Source organism: Taudactylus pleione, unplaced genomic scaffold (assembly GCF_031769625.1).
Source record: "Taudactylus pleione unplaced genomic scaffold, aTauple2 ptg000259l, whole genome shotgun sequence".
NCBI classification, from domain to species: Eukaryota; Metazoa; Chordata; class Amphibia; order Anura; family Myobatrachidae; genus Taudactylus; species Taudactylus pleione.
In genome coordinates this window covers 2,821,785-2,835,687 of record NW_028284661.1, presented here as the reverse complement: position 1 = coordinate 2,835,687, position 13,903 = coordinate 2,821,785, and the positions used below count along the sequence as shown (strand labels likewise).

The following is a 13,903-nucleotide window of genomic DNA, read 5'->3' as shown; positions in this document are numbered from 1 at the left end:
AACTATTCTTTAAAACATAAGAAAAACTGTACTACACATTTATATATTTGTTTCTTTTACATGACTTGCTCGTATCAGAGTTCAGAAGATTAGGAGGAAGAATTCATTCCAACCCACGTGTCATCCTTCATCACCAACAGAAAGGATTATAAAGATGAAGCCTGGTTCCTGCCACTGATGTTTTAGTGACAAGAGAAAGTCAATGGCATGCAAAATATATCAGTAAATACATTTAAAAAAAAATTTAAGTCACCATTTTTCATGTTCTAAACATTAACAAGCTATAGACCATGCAAAAACTTGAAAAACATATCCAGATTACAGAGTAATCTTAAATGACTTTATTTCCATTCTCTTCTTGTACAATGGATATTTTTGAATATTAAAATTCAATGTTGGTTTTTTTTTAAACCATAAAAACTTTACATATTTACATTTAGCCAAACATTACAGCAACACAGTGCACAAGAGGACTCATCTGTAAAAATGCTTTTGAGAAGATGTTCGAGCTAATGACATAATAGGTTCACATACATTCATAGATAAATCCCCAGAGATGGATAAAGTGCTTGGCACAAATGGTAAAAAGTGTACATTTTTAATAAAGTCAAGTTAGAATAGGATTTCCCACAACCATCCTGCTCTATTCTCCATCTGCATGACTATGAAGTAAATACTTAACAAAAAAAATTAAAATAAATAAAATAAAAAAAAAAAAAAAAAAAAAAGGGGGACATGTGGCAGATTACAGCCAAGAATTTGTAGTTTCAGAAATCTTATACAAAATTTATTGACTTATTTAGAAATATTTATTAACAATTTTCACCTATATTTAATAGTACTGTTCTAGAAGAATCACAGTATTTAAAGGATAACAAGAGAAACTGGCTTAGAGTACAGTAACTTCTACCTACTTAGAAAAGCTGCAGGGCTTCTATTTGGGACCTATGCTGTTTGCACTATCCTTTCCACTGCTGGCAAACTGATATTTGTATTCTTCAGTAATGGGGAATGCTGCCATTAACCCCGATGGGATCTAGAAAACAAAAACAGCAGACGGACCAACAAGGTTTTATTGGTCAACTGGAAGAATATTTTACTGTAGTTCTCTAAATGTGTAAAAGTGGAGGTTTGCATATAGGTAAAACAAAGACATGTCTGTTATTGTAGACATTTTTAATGCATTTTTTGAAACAAAGTCTTCTCTATGTGGCACAATTGTGTACTAAAGGTCATTGAAATGCGTTTGTCAACTATATACTGACAATGTTCATAAAGACTGATGTGTCTTGGACTCAGTCAACAGCATTAGAAAGGGAAGAACCATGAACAATACAGAGTAGCTTCCTGTTAGAGGTCTACTTCAATCTATTAAAGCAGAAGGTACTGCAGGCAACATTACAAACATGGAATACTTCAAATACATATGGTAGAAAGGATTACATGGTAACCAATATCAAATTAGGACAAAAGCAATAAATACAGCACTAAAATAATCATGAATTTCAAACATGTATTTTCCAACAGCATGGAAGGCTGGCAACTACTGCTCATTGCCCTAATGTAATTCCCTGTCCTAATGGAAGCAATGGTCTGGTGGTAATCTTGTATATCTATGTATACAGAAATATTGTAAAAGCTTTGTTTTATAATGGATAAGCAATAGCAGTTCTAACCTATTATACTAGAAGTCGAAAAGCTCCAGTTCACAATTTTAATTTGTTTTACCCTACATATTACTCTTGTCAGACAAATTATAACTTAAATGCCATATAATCAAGTTAGTTAACAAGTAGTTCCAGTGCAAATTGGTGCAACACCTATTCAGTTCTCTTGCATTTCTACTTAAATATGGACTTGCTCTATGACAAAGGATATATTTTAAATACAGATTTCAACATTTTGGTTTGTATTATGTGTAGTATTTGAAAATACTTCATGTTAATATTGGGACACTTGCTGATATTATCCAACTCTGATGAGATATTTTTGGTATTGTAAACTAAAGCACATGCCCTTTTTACTGCAGTGGACAAAAAATAAAAACAAAAACACCATTTACATTCCTCATATCAGATTTGCGTTTTGGCCGAAGAAAGACACCCGCGACTGATAAGCCACTCAACAGCCCATACCATACAAATAACTGGACGGACTGCTCGTTTAAACAATTCTTCATAGGTAACCATATACCAGATCTTCTTACAATACTCCTGATATTGAACATTTTATTTGCAGGCAGACACTGAACCTGCACAAAGTATGAATACAATGCACAGTGGACTCAATATCTTTACACAGCAGCGCTCATGTCCACATTTATCCTTTCCACTTCCCAGATTGTGGCTGACACTTTCCAACATTAAGAACGGATGTGTAATAGCTGGAGACCAAATCTGGGGTAAGAATTGTGAACCAAAGTGAAATAACAGATTGCGTGTAAACCGATGTATTCAGTCCCTTTTGAAGGAAGTCTGAAAGACCTAACCAAAAAAGCAGGTCATTTCCCAAGCCGCTGTTCACAGCCCGCGTAGCAACGGAGAGCAAAGAAAAAGTCTTCATATTGGATATTCACGTGGGATGGTAAAGAACTGAGGGGAAAAAGAATAAAAAGTTATAATCACAAACTTTGTTCAAAATAGAGGTGAATGTGATATGTTCTCCTCCACTAATCTGTGCTGTCCTGGAACCATGCTCCACTTCTACTATCCAACTCTGTCTTCCTGCACGCCTCTATTCTTTTCTTCACCTTATCATGGGCACCGCCAGTACCTTAGCTACTTCCCACAAGTTCAGCACATTGGTTGTCTGCTGCTATTGACATGATTGGCTACAGCAGAGGTTCCCAAACTCCCCCATAACAGTCCACAAGTTATGCCATGCTTTAGCAGAGGTGACTTCATACCTCTAATCAATTTGATTTAACCATCTGGACTCAAGCATGATATCCTTAAAACCTGGTCGGTGGTGGCGGAGTTGGGGGAACTTTGGACTACAGGTTGGCTGTCCTTCAATATAATATTTCAAACTCCAGATAAAAAAATAAAATAATCATAAAATATATACTGTATATCTGGAGAAAGACATAAAACTGGAGAAATCACTTTCAATCTTATTAATTTAGATATATCTTTATAATGCCAGCATATGTTGTTGCTCTTTACAATTTGGAAAATAAACAGTTAAGGACCTGATTGATCACATAAAGGCATGCTCCTGCTCCTACGCCATAGCCCCTATAAAGATAGAATCGAAAGGGGGCATGGCCAGCCATAAAGGTAACCACTTTCCCTATTGTGGCAGCCACATAATGGCTGCACCAAGTGGCTAGGTAGCACATATAGGCCACCACACCTGGCAACAGAACCAGTGTGCGTCTACATTTGGGCAAAGACATCATTGCAACTAAGCATATTTTTAAGGACAGGTGGATTTTGGAAGCCCAGTCTGTCTACCAAACTACAGGTTACAGCACATGGGGACTCCACTGCTGATATGGGAATATAGCCTGCATATTGAGAGTTAAATGTTGTAATGGGTTCAAATTGCATTTGTGGTGCAAAGTAGAGGTTTGAGTGAAATATATGAGACTTGTGATGTGATATATAGAACATACAGGAGTATATAAAACTAAATACACTATGACTCGCTCAGAAAAATAAAGATCACTCATTATATAAAATATTTGGCATGCATTAGTACTATGCATTCCAGGGTAGAACACATAGGTGCCATTGGAATTTAGCTGTACAGAAACTGGAAGTCACTTAATAGCAGCAATTTATTTTGTACATTTTAGAAGATATACTAGGAGCTATTAAAACAGGGGTAGGCAAAATTAAGACCCGAGGCAACTGGGTCCTGACCTTGCAGCAAACACTCATCAGCCAGGGATCTTGCAGTAGGGGCTGCTCACAGTATACAAAAACACAGATTGAAAGGGGAGTTGGTTTGTATATAGAGTGTAAAATAATTGTAGATTGCAAGCGGTCCCTAATGCCAGATCTCTTTAATGAGTGATAAAGTGGAATGGGAGCAGCGAAGCAGTGAGAGAGGAAGAGACAGCCAGTGCTGCATCCAGCACTGACCCAGTCCTTCCACTGAGATGCAAAGAGCTAGTAAGAGGGGACATCAGTGACCCAGGATGGGTGGGGACTTCAATTATCTGGCATTAGCAACAAGAAACAATATTCTTCTAATCCTCCCTGCATTGTGGTGTGCTACTATTGATATTTTAGTATACTACTTTATAATCCATAACATTCTTTTCTAATCTTACTTTAATAGCATCATATCTGTCCATTTTTGCATGTCACTAAAGCGAAAAATATATATTTTGTGCGGGGCCCTCGACAGTTTGCAGAGACTTGATAAATGGCTAAAATAATAGCCCACCCCTGTATTAAAAGGTTAAGTCCCATGTGTGTTGTCATTTCTCTTTATTAAAGCACAACAGAGTTGGCTGGTGTTATACAAGGAAATTGGCAATAAAGTGCTTGGCCTTGAAAAGAAAAAGATATATCTGCATGTAAACTCTGCTGATAGAAGTATAAATAGCGCTACAATATGTACCATGTATATAAGTGCAAGTCCCACCCTAAGATATCTACTATTGTCTGACTGAAGAGTATATAGTAAACTTACATCCAACCGTTCATTCAGAGTACAAAAACTAGTGATGATTAGTTAATGAGTTTTGTTAAATATGTTTTCTTTCAAGCCCTACAGAAATTCATATGGGCAGGAAAACACCCCAGAATCTCACTGTTTAAGTAGCAACAGCAGACACATTTGGGTGGTGTAAACCTGCCATGCCTCAGACAATATGCCCTGGCAGCTAATTATCGAATAGCAATGGATTGGATGTCATAACATTTATACCATGCCATTCTTGTCCCTTTATTTCCTTAATTCCAGGCAATGAGCTATATTCAAACCATGTTGCGTGGGTTTTTGGCAGCGGACCTAAACTGGAGACTGGATGGTGCACTGCGTCGCAAACCACATGGCCCTTTCTCTACCTCTTTTATATATTCTTGTTCCTGACCTCTTATTGATTTAGAGTCAAGTACTACAGGACTAGTGAAATGGAAAGAGGTCTTCCCACAAATTCCCATAGAGACTATTGTTCTTTCATGTCTTAAAATTAAAAAACAATTGGGATCAGTCTCTTATACAGAAATGCATCTCAAAATCTTGCACAGGGCATACTACACCCCTAAATTGAAATAAGTTATTGATGATGCACCTTTTGCCAATTGTTATAAATGCTCAGCGCCTGACGCAGATACTGTGCATTGCCTGTGGGAATGTCCACGTGTACAGGTTTTCTGGGGTGAACTTAATAGATATATTAAAAAGGTTCTAAAAATTACTTTTGTGATCTCTAAAGATTGGGTTTTCTGGAACATATATGTAAACACACATCACCAGGATTGACAAAGAGAAATCTGCGACTTCTGACTGAATTGGCAGCGGCAGCAAAAAAACACTCACAGTGGATTGACTCTAACCCACCTACTCTTACATTATTACATCCTAGAATTACATTTCTGTTTATAACGGACTGGTCAGAGACGTCCACCAATAAGGAAGAGCTTACTGAAAAGTTTTTTGGCACCTGGTTGCCTTATATTCACACTTTATCCCCATCACTTAAAGATTATTTACGGAGATGCTTCTAGCTTACGTCATGGTTTGCTTTGGAAGTGCTTGATAATGGCCCTCACTTTTGATCTACACTCTGTCACCAGCCCACTAACTGTATATAACTATATATGTGATTGATTTTTGGTTGTGCAACTGCAATCTATATCTAGATTTATGTACTGCAAACTATATGAATATCTTGCTATATGATTTTCTGCTATTTGTCTATTATGTTGAGGATAACTATCTATACTTATATTACAATATGCTGTTTTCCTAACAATAAAATTTTTCAAAAAAACAAAAACATGTTTTCGTTACACACAAATATATAGAAAAGTAAATGTTTAAATCAAATGTTTTAACTATGTAATGTTTCTCATTTAAACAATCGTTATACACACACACTACATGGGAAAAAGTATGTAGACACCCCTTCTTAATTAGTGTTTAGCACTGATATCAATCCCATTGCTAACAGATGCAGAAAATGAAGCATGCTGCCACACAATATCCAAACAATAGCCATAGAAAGAGTCAATGACTTTGAACATGGCGCTATCATAGGAAGCCAGCTTTTCAACAAGTCTGTCAAATTTCTGGTTCAGCTGTCACGGGTCAACTGTAAAGTGAGGTTATGGTGAAAAGGAAACATTTATGAAAAAACAGGTCAGCTGCTAAGTTCTAGGCCACACAGAATGCGACCACTGAGCAACCTACACAAATATTCTGTCCCCGTTTGCAACACTCACTGCAGAGTTCCAAACTGCATCTGGAAGCAATGTCATTGTGAACAAGAACGGTTTGGAGAATCATGGATCGAGTTTCCATGAATGTGCAGCAGCACGCCAGCCTAAGGACATTACGTGCATTGCCACATGTTGGCTGGAGACACAAATTATGCTACAGAAACTGGCAGTCTAACAGGTGAATCTAGGCTTGCCAGATGCTAGGCTAACACTTCCTGTCCATCCGAAAACGTATTACCAAAACTCTATACAATTTGATGGGAGGAGACATAATGGCCTTGAAACAGTTATTCATGATTTTGGCCCTGCGAAGAGGCAGTTTCTCAACACGCAGGTTTCCCAACAGGTCATATTTTTAAAATTTCTGTTTGTGGAAGCAGTTTTTGTGCCAGTAACTAAAGCTGGGTACACAACATATTTTAAAAATTTTAATAATTTAAAACCACTGTTCTAGAGATTTGTGGACTTTTAACTTTGTGGCAATAGTTTGGAGAGGGGAACCCATGCAGAAAAGCAAGGTGCATCAAGGAATAGCTTAGAGGTTGGTGTGGATGAATCCGACATCAACACCTTTGGGATGAACTGAAATGCTGACTGCAAGTCAGGCGTTCGAGCCCAACATTACTAATGTTCTTGGCATGTTCCAAAATCTAGTAAAAAGTATTCCCAAAAGGGTGGAGGCTGTTAAAGCAGCCAAGCGGGTACAAACAATGACCATGGTTTTGGTGGACACCCATATGTACTTAATTAAGCACATGTGTGAGATGTTTGGATGTCTGCATATTTTTACCTTAAGACATTTAAATTAGCAAAAAACAAACTTCCAAGAAACCTCTTCATTACAACACTACAGTGCAAGTTTCACAGGGAACGTTTAGTGCATTACATAGTAAGTATCAATTAAGGGACAGCAGCTTTCATTCTAGCGTCTACATAGAACTGTATCAGAAATACAAATAGTTTAGGATATTTTTCCCTTAGAAGGAGCTAGGATAAGGAGGGGTAACATAACACCCCCAATAAATAGAGGAGCTCCAACACTTGATGCACACACTTACATTATTTCTGAAAGTCGTATGTGCCATGGCAGAAAACCTAATGTGCTGTTTACAGGGCCAAATTTTAATATTAGATCAGGGTCTGGGAAATTCTGTGTACCTACAAAAGAAATCAAACAGTTAGAGAACGGTCACTTAATTCCAAAAAGTACGATTAGAAAAACAATTAGTCACCCACTTTATCTAATATTCCTTGGATGCCTCAATTTACAATATTTATATGGGGCAGTAGTTTCAAAGCAATTTAACACATTGTTAAAAAAAAATTATAATGAAGAGTGTTAAATGGGTCTATTTATACCCCTTTTACACAGAAAAGCAAATTGCTGAGTCAAGAACTTGGGCCCGGTAATTTGCAGATCAACACTGGTCCTTTTTCTGCGTGAAAGGGTCAAAATTCCCGGGACTATGACCCTGGTTTTCACCAGGGCCGAAGTCACGGGAACTGCGATTGGGTTGACCTTTTCACACAAATGAAACATCCAGATTTATCTGCAAATTGTCGGGTCCAAAGACTTGACCTGGAAATGTGCTTTTCTGTTTGAAGGGAGGTGCAGGCTGGGACCGGCAAAAAAAACTGCATCAAATGCCAGGTAAAAGCAGGCTTTTTCAAGTTTGTGTGAAAGTGGTATAAGTAGAATCCAATGACTCCTTTTAATCATCGACAGACACGCTCTATCAGAGTGCATCTAAATCAGGGGTGTCAAACACGCGGCTCTCCAGCTGTTGTGGAACTACATATCCCAGCATGACCTGAGTTTTAGAATGCCCTAAAAGCAAAACTATTACAGTGCATGCTGGGATGTGCAGTTCCACTGCAACTGGAGGGCTGCAAGTTTGAAACCCCTGATCTAAATGTTACTTGTTAATGCAGGGTCTTAACCTTCTGTCCTCTGCAAGTTAACACTAAACCTCCAATATCAGGTGCTGTAGATATGAGGGAGGATTTTAGTCACAAAATAGACCTTTGGAACTATCATTTACATTTAAATAATAAATTTGAAATTAAAATGTGGACTTATCCTGTAAACATCATAGATCGAAAAACCTCTGTATGAAGGCCTAGTACAGTGTGCAGATCTAATAATTTATGTAGATTGTTTTTTGCTTAGATGAATCAATGTAGGTGTAAACGTCGGCACTGTACCGTGATCAGGCCAGTTGTAATTGCAGCCCAATAAAGGGGTTTCTGCAGTTGAACAATTTTCCCTCATAATCCAGAAACACTTTTTTTTTTTTAAGCTTTAGTAAAATTTTAAAATGTGAACATATTTGAAACAATTTAAAGAAATCTGTAGACAAAATTATTATTATTATGGGAGGAATTCAATTAGCCCTGATAAATCAGGGAAGAAAAGGGGAGGTAGCCGCTATTCAATTAGACTCCCCTTTTCACCCTGTGTTAACGCCCTTTAAATGAACGTGTTAACTGGTATTAACATCCAGCATCGGTGAAAAGTTCACGGTTTCGAGTGTTAAGTGTTTTATCACCCGAAAACAGCACACACTTATCGGGGATTCTTTTCGTGTCTCACGAGACCCGAAAAGAAATCCCCGTTAAGTGGGGCCAATTTGCCCCAGCTGTAAATTATCATGACTAACTGAATCTCCCCCTAAATGTAACAATGTTTATCAAAAGTTTACTTGAATCAATAAACTTACAACATTTGAGTGAATATTTGAAGTGTTTACAGCTTTGTTGTTTTTGACAAGCCTTATCAAGGAAACAGGACACTACCTTAGAAAGGTAACCTGCCCTTTTACAGAGAACAGCTCTAGCCTGGTGAAAAATAAAAAATGGGGAGCGACAAGAAAGCACTGCCAAATCAGAGACTCTGTGTGCAGAAGAGATAGCGAGGAGAAAAAGTGTATTCACTGTCAACCATTCAAATCAACATAGTCCAGAGGTTCAAATGGAGGCGCTTGTAGCCCCTTGAGAACCAAAGACAAATCCCATGGTGCTACTGGTGGGACAAAGGGTGGCTGAACTCTGAGAACCCCCTGAAAAGTCCAACATCCGGTAAAGTAGCAATCTTTCTCTGGAACCAGACTGACAGTGCACAAACTCTCAGGGTGGCCAGACAAGAGACCAAGGTCTAACCTAGCCCGGAGAAAAAAAAGTACCCGGGAAACCCTAAAAATCTTAGGGTCATACTTTCTGTGGGAACACGATTTACCAAAAGACTTCCAAACTTTGTAATAGATGCAGGCAGAGGAAGGTTTTCATGCCCTAAGCATCGTTTGAATCACAGAGCTGGAGAAAAATTTGGCTCTTAAGATGGAAGACTCGAGAGCTATGCTGTCAAAGACAGACGGGGTAAGCCCGGATGTAGGCAGGTACCACGCGCTAACAGATCCGGCCATAGAGGAAGAGGAAACAAAATGTATATGGATAGATTCCGTATGTCGGTGAACCAATGACGTCTGGGCCACGCCGGAGCCACAGTTCCGCCTTCCTGCTTGAATTTCCTGAGGGCCCTTGGGAGGAGGGAAATCGGAGGAAAGAGATACGCCAGTTCGAAGTCCCATTTTACTGCCAGTGCGTCCCACTAAGGCGGCTGAGGGGTCTCTGGTCCTGGACCCGTACCTGAGGGACCTTGCGGTTGTGGCGTGATGCCATGAGGTTTATGTCCGGTAGGCCCCATTTGTTCACTAGGAATGGAGAGCCCACTCTCCGGCGTGTATGTCCTGACGACTTAGGAGGTCTGCTTCCCAGTTGAAGACTCCCGATATGAATATTGACGAGATAGCCGGAAGATGACGTTCTGCCCAGATCAGAATGTTTGTCACTTCCCTCATGGTGTGTGACTCCTTGATGAGTGAAATAGGCTACTGAGGTCACGTTGTCGGACTGGTTCTGAACGATGAGTGCTTTGTATACTGCTCGAAGCTCGAGAATTTATGGGCAGAGGACTCCTGATTTGTCCATCTTTCCTGAAAGGTGTGATGACCTGTCACTGCCCGCCATGTACGAAGACTGGCGTCCGTGGTGAGAATCACCCAACTTGGAATCCAGAATGAGCATCCTTTGTCTAGATGATCCTTTTGTAGCCACCACAAGAGAGACGAACCTCCGGAGTGAGAAGGATCCTCTGGGACTTTATTAGATTATACTGTCCATTCCACCGGGAGATAATCAAATTTTGCAGAGGCCTGGAGTGGAACGCAGCATATTCCACCATGTCGAAGATGGATAACCATTGATCCCAGGACCTGCATCGCCGATAGAATCGATATCCTTCGATTGCATAGCATTTTGCGAATTCACAATGATAGGGCCACAATCTTGTCCTCTGGCAGAAACACCCTTTGTGCCTGAGAATCCTGAAATGCCCCCAGATGTACCATCCACTGTTTGGATTTCTTCCAATTGATGATCCAAACGTGCGTCTGTAGACAGGCCAAGTCAGTTTGGTGAAGACCTGAGGGGCCATTGATAGACCAAAGCAGTACCTGAAAGTGGTGATTTTGTTGCAGGACAGCAAACCGTAAAAATTGTTGGTGGGATGGCGTAATAGGCACATGCAGATACGCATCCTGAACGTCCAGGGAAGCCATAAAATCCTCAGGTTCCATTGCCAAACTAATTGCCCGAAAAGTCTCCATACAGAACTAGGGTACACGGATGAACTTGTTGAGGGTTTTCAGATTTAGAATAGGGCAATTAGACACATTCGATTTCTGAACCAAAAATAGATTGGAATAATAAACCCTTCCTTGTTGACTCACAGGAACTGGGATTATCACCCCGGCCCGCAGCAGGAAGTAAATAGCCTCCTGGAGGGCCAAGGCCTCGATATAATCTGATGGGAGAGTTGTGCGAAAAAACATCTGGGGAGGATGCCTTCAGAAATTGAGGGCATAGCCCTGAGAGACCACTTCTCGGACCCAGGGGTCTGTTTGATGCCAGTAGTCTGCAAATTGAAGTCGGACTCCCACCCTGGCATCCCCCAGGAGGAAGTCCGCCCCATTAGACAAAGGGTTTGTCGCCAGGCTTAGACGCTGGACGTCTGGCCGGCCAGGACCTCTTAATTTGCTTAGCTGTCCTGCGAGAAATATAGACGGCCTGGAGGAAAACTGCCCTTTTGCTCATCCCTGAGGACCAAAAAGAAGACTGCCTAGAGTTCAAAGTAGCTGTTGATGGCAGAAATGCAGATTTTGAAGCTGCCAGAGTAGCTATTATCTAATTCTGCTACAAAAAGTATATTCCCAAAATAAAAGGAAAGGATTCCAGAGCCTTCTTTGACCCTGTATCTGCTTTCCAGGACTTTAAACAATGGGCCCTACGAGCAACAACCGAAGCTGCCGATGCTTCAGAAGCCAGGAGCCCAGCATCTATTGCAGCTTCTCCCAAATAGGAGGCCTCTTCCCATATGTGGGAGATATACGTCAGCTACTCTTTGGTAGCATTTGGTAGAGTATGTCCCAATGCCCCCGTCCATTCTCATTCTTCAACAGCCTTGGCTACCCAAGCCCCAGCCATAGCTAGTCGAGTAATGGCTCGGGATGATGAAAATACTGCTTTAAAACAGGTTTCAATTTTCCTGTTTAGGATCTTTTAAGAGAAGATGCTGACTGAATATGCAACGTAGCATTCCTGACTAAATGAGTCACATGAGCATCCACAGTAGGAGGGATTTCCCACTTAATACATTCAGAAGCTGGTAAGGTATACAAAGATGCTAATCTTTCGTAAATTGGAACAGTTTATCCAGGTTACTCCATGCTTGTTCCATAAGTTCAATGAGCTGCTCCAATTTAGGAAACTCCGCTTTTGCCACCTTCTGGTCTTTAAACACTGGAGCCTTCTTTCTAGGAGCCGGTTCATCATCCTGTATATTTAGAATTGATCTAACCGCCCTCACCAAAGGAGGAACATCCACTGTTGAAGGATGGTCCTCCTCTCCTGAGCTAGACCCTGGAGAAGAACCCAGCGCATCATCTGATTCCTCCGATGATGCGTCTGAATCTATATGCTGTGCAGACTGATAAAAAGATAACCTCCGCTTAGGCACCCTAGTGACTACCGGTCTGTTCGCAACAGCCGGCTGAGCCATACTCTGACTTTAGATGGGCATAAACATCCACCCAGGAAGGATGTATAGGAGGGGCAAACACACCATCATTTATAAAGTCCTGAGGGTACAAGGTTGTCAAACAGGATTTAGATGAGACCCTTTACCTATTGACATATCAATTATAAAGGTAACAATGCAATGTAATGTGACAGCCTTCACAAATAAGTAAATGTGAAGTACCAAAGAAAACCCCCACACCTCTAACAGAGGGATGAGGAGAAAAACAGTTATATTTTTAACTGAGTCAGAAAATAAAAAGGCAGTATCAACACAGCAGCTAGCAAACAGTCACATACAATGCATATATAATTAAGTTGCCACAGATCCTATATTAACTACTCAAACGCTATATACCTGACCCTGGGGAGAGGTATACAGGGAGACTGACCCAAAACTTCCTGAGACCAAGCCTCTTCAGCAGAGCACAGATAATGGACTGAGCATTTCATATGCACGAGGAGGGTAGGAGGAGCGACCCAGACACGGGAAAACCTTTCATTGGCTCTGGGGAGGAGCTACCGGTGGATAGCCTACCCTCCTAAGCTGCATCAACCGGCCAGGTACGCTGGCCTCATGGCAGCAGCAGTGTCTGCTGCCGATCCTCGGCGTCAAATGATAAGATGCAGGTGGTCTAGTGAGGGAGCAGACGGCTCCGAGCCCTCACTGCAGCGGCTTCCGATGAGTCTCCAGCGCCAAAAGCAAGGTCTGCTGGGCGCAATTCCCCGTAAGCGAGTAATCGCCTTACCTGACATCTCCATGTGTCCGTTTGCAGTCCGGGCCCCAGCATCGCTGCTAGCAAGCTCTGCCGTGACCCGCCGAAATCACCAGAGACTTTACTGGTGTTGCGCCCCGGCAGAGGTAGACAGTCGCAGTGCATGCGCCTTAATTCAGACGATCAGCACTGTTAACCCAAAAACATACAAATAAAACCTAAAAAGAAAAAAGCTTGGGACTGCCTGAGCAGTCCTCTATTACAAAGGTGCGTCTGAATCCTGCCACACCAAACGAACAACTGAATGCCTGTGGCCGGGGTATATGTGGAGGAGGACCGTGAGGCATCCTGGGAGCTGAAAGCTTAACTGTTTGGTGTCTGGATCACTCCAACCACATTATCCCCATGGTATCTCTGTGGATCCTTACTGACCCTAAAGAAGAAACAAGTTTTTTTTAAATGTTACACAAGATTGAATTCTACATATGTATTTCAAGTTCTAAAAAAAAAAATATTGCCGAAACTAGTGACCATGTATGCTTTTACAGTGATGCACCTTAACTTTGTCATCAGGGTCATACAGCGATACATGTTGCTAAACGTTCCTAGGACACTGTTTTTCCTAGTTGTCTAACCACCTTGTTGTCCTACCAGACC

At 40.9% G+C, this 13,903-nt stretch overlaps 1 protein-coding gene across 1 annotated transcript in view; it reads right to left on the bottom strand.

The window, feature by feature from the left end:
• Positions 1 to 326: 326 nt before the first annotated feature.
• The window catches only part of NUS1 (NUS1 dehydrodolichyl diphosphate synthase subunit), a 32,097-nt gene continuing 18,520 nt past the window's right edge, over positions 327 to 13,903 (bottom strand). Inside the window, exons 4-5 of the mRNA XM_088480973.1 lie at positions 7,457 to 7,556; positions 327 to 2,591 (exon numbers count right to left, since the gene is read on the bottom strand). Of these exons, the coding sequence (XP_088337099.1) occupies positions 2,501 to 2,591; positions 7,457 to 7,556 (191 nt within the window). The 3' untranslated portion in view covers positions 327 to 2,500. The remainder of the gene's footprint in view (positions 2,592 to 7,456; positions 7,557 to 13,903) is intronic.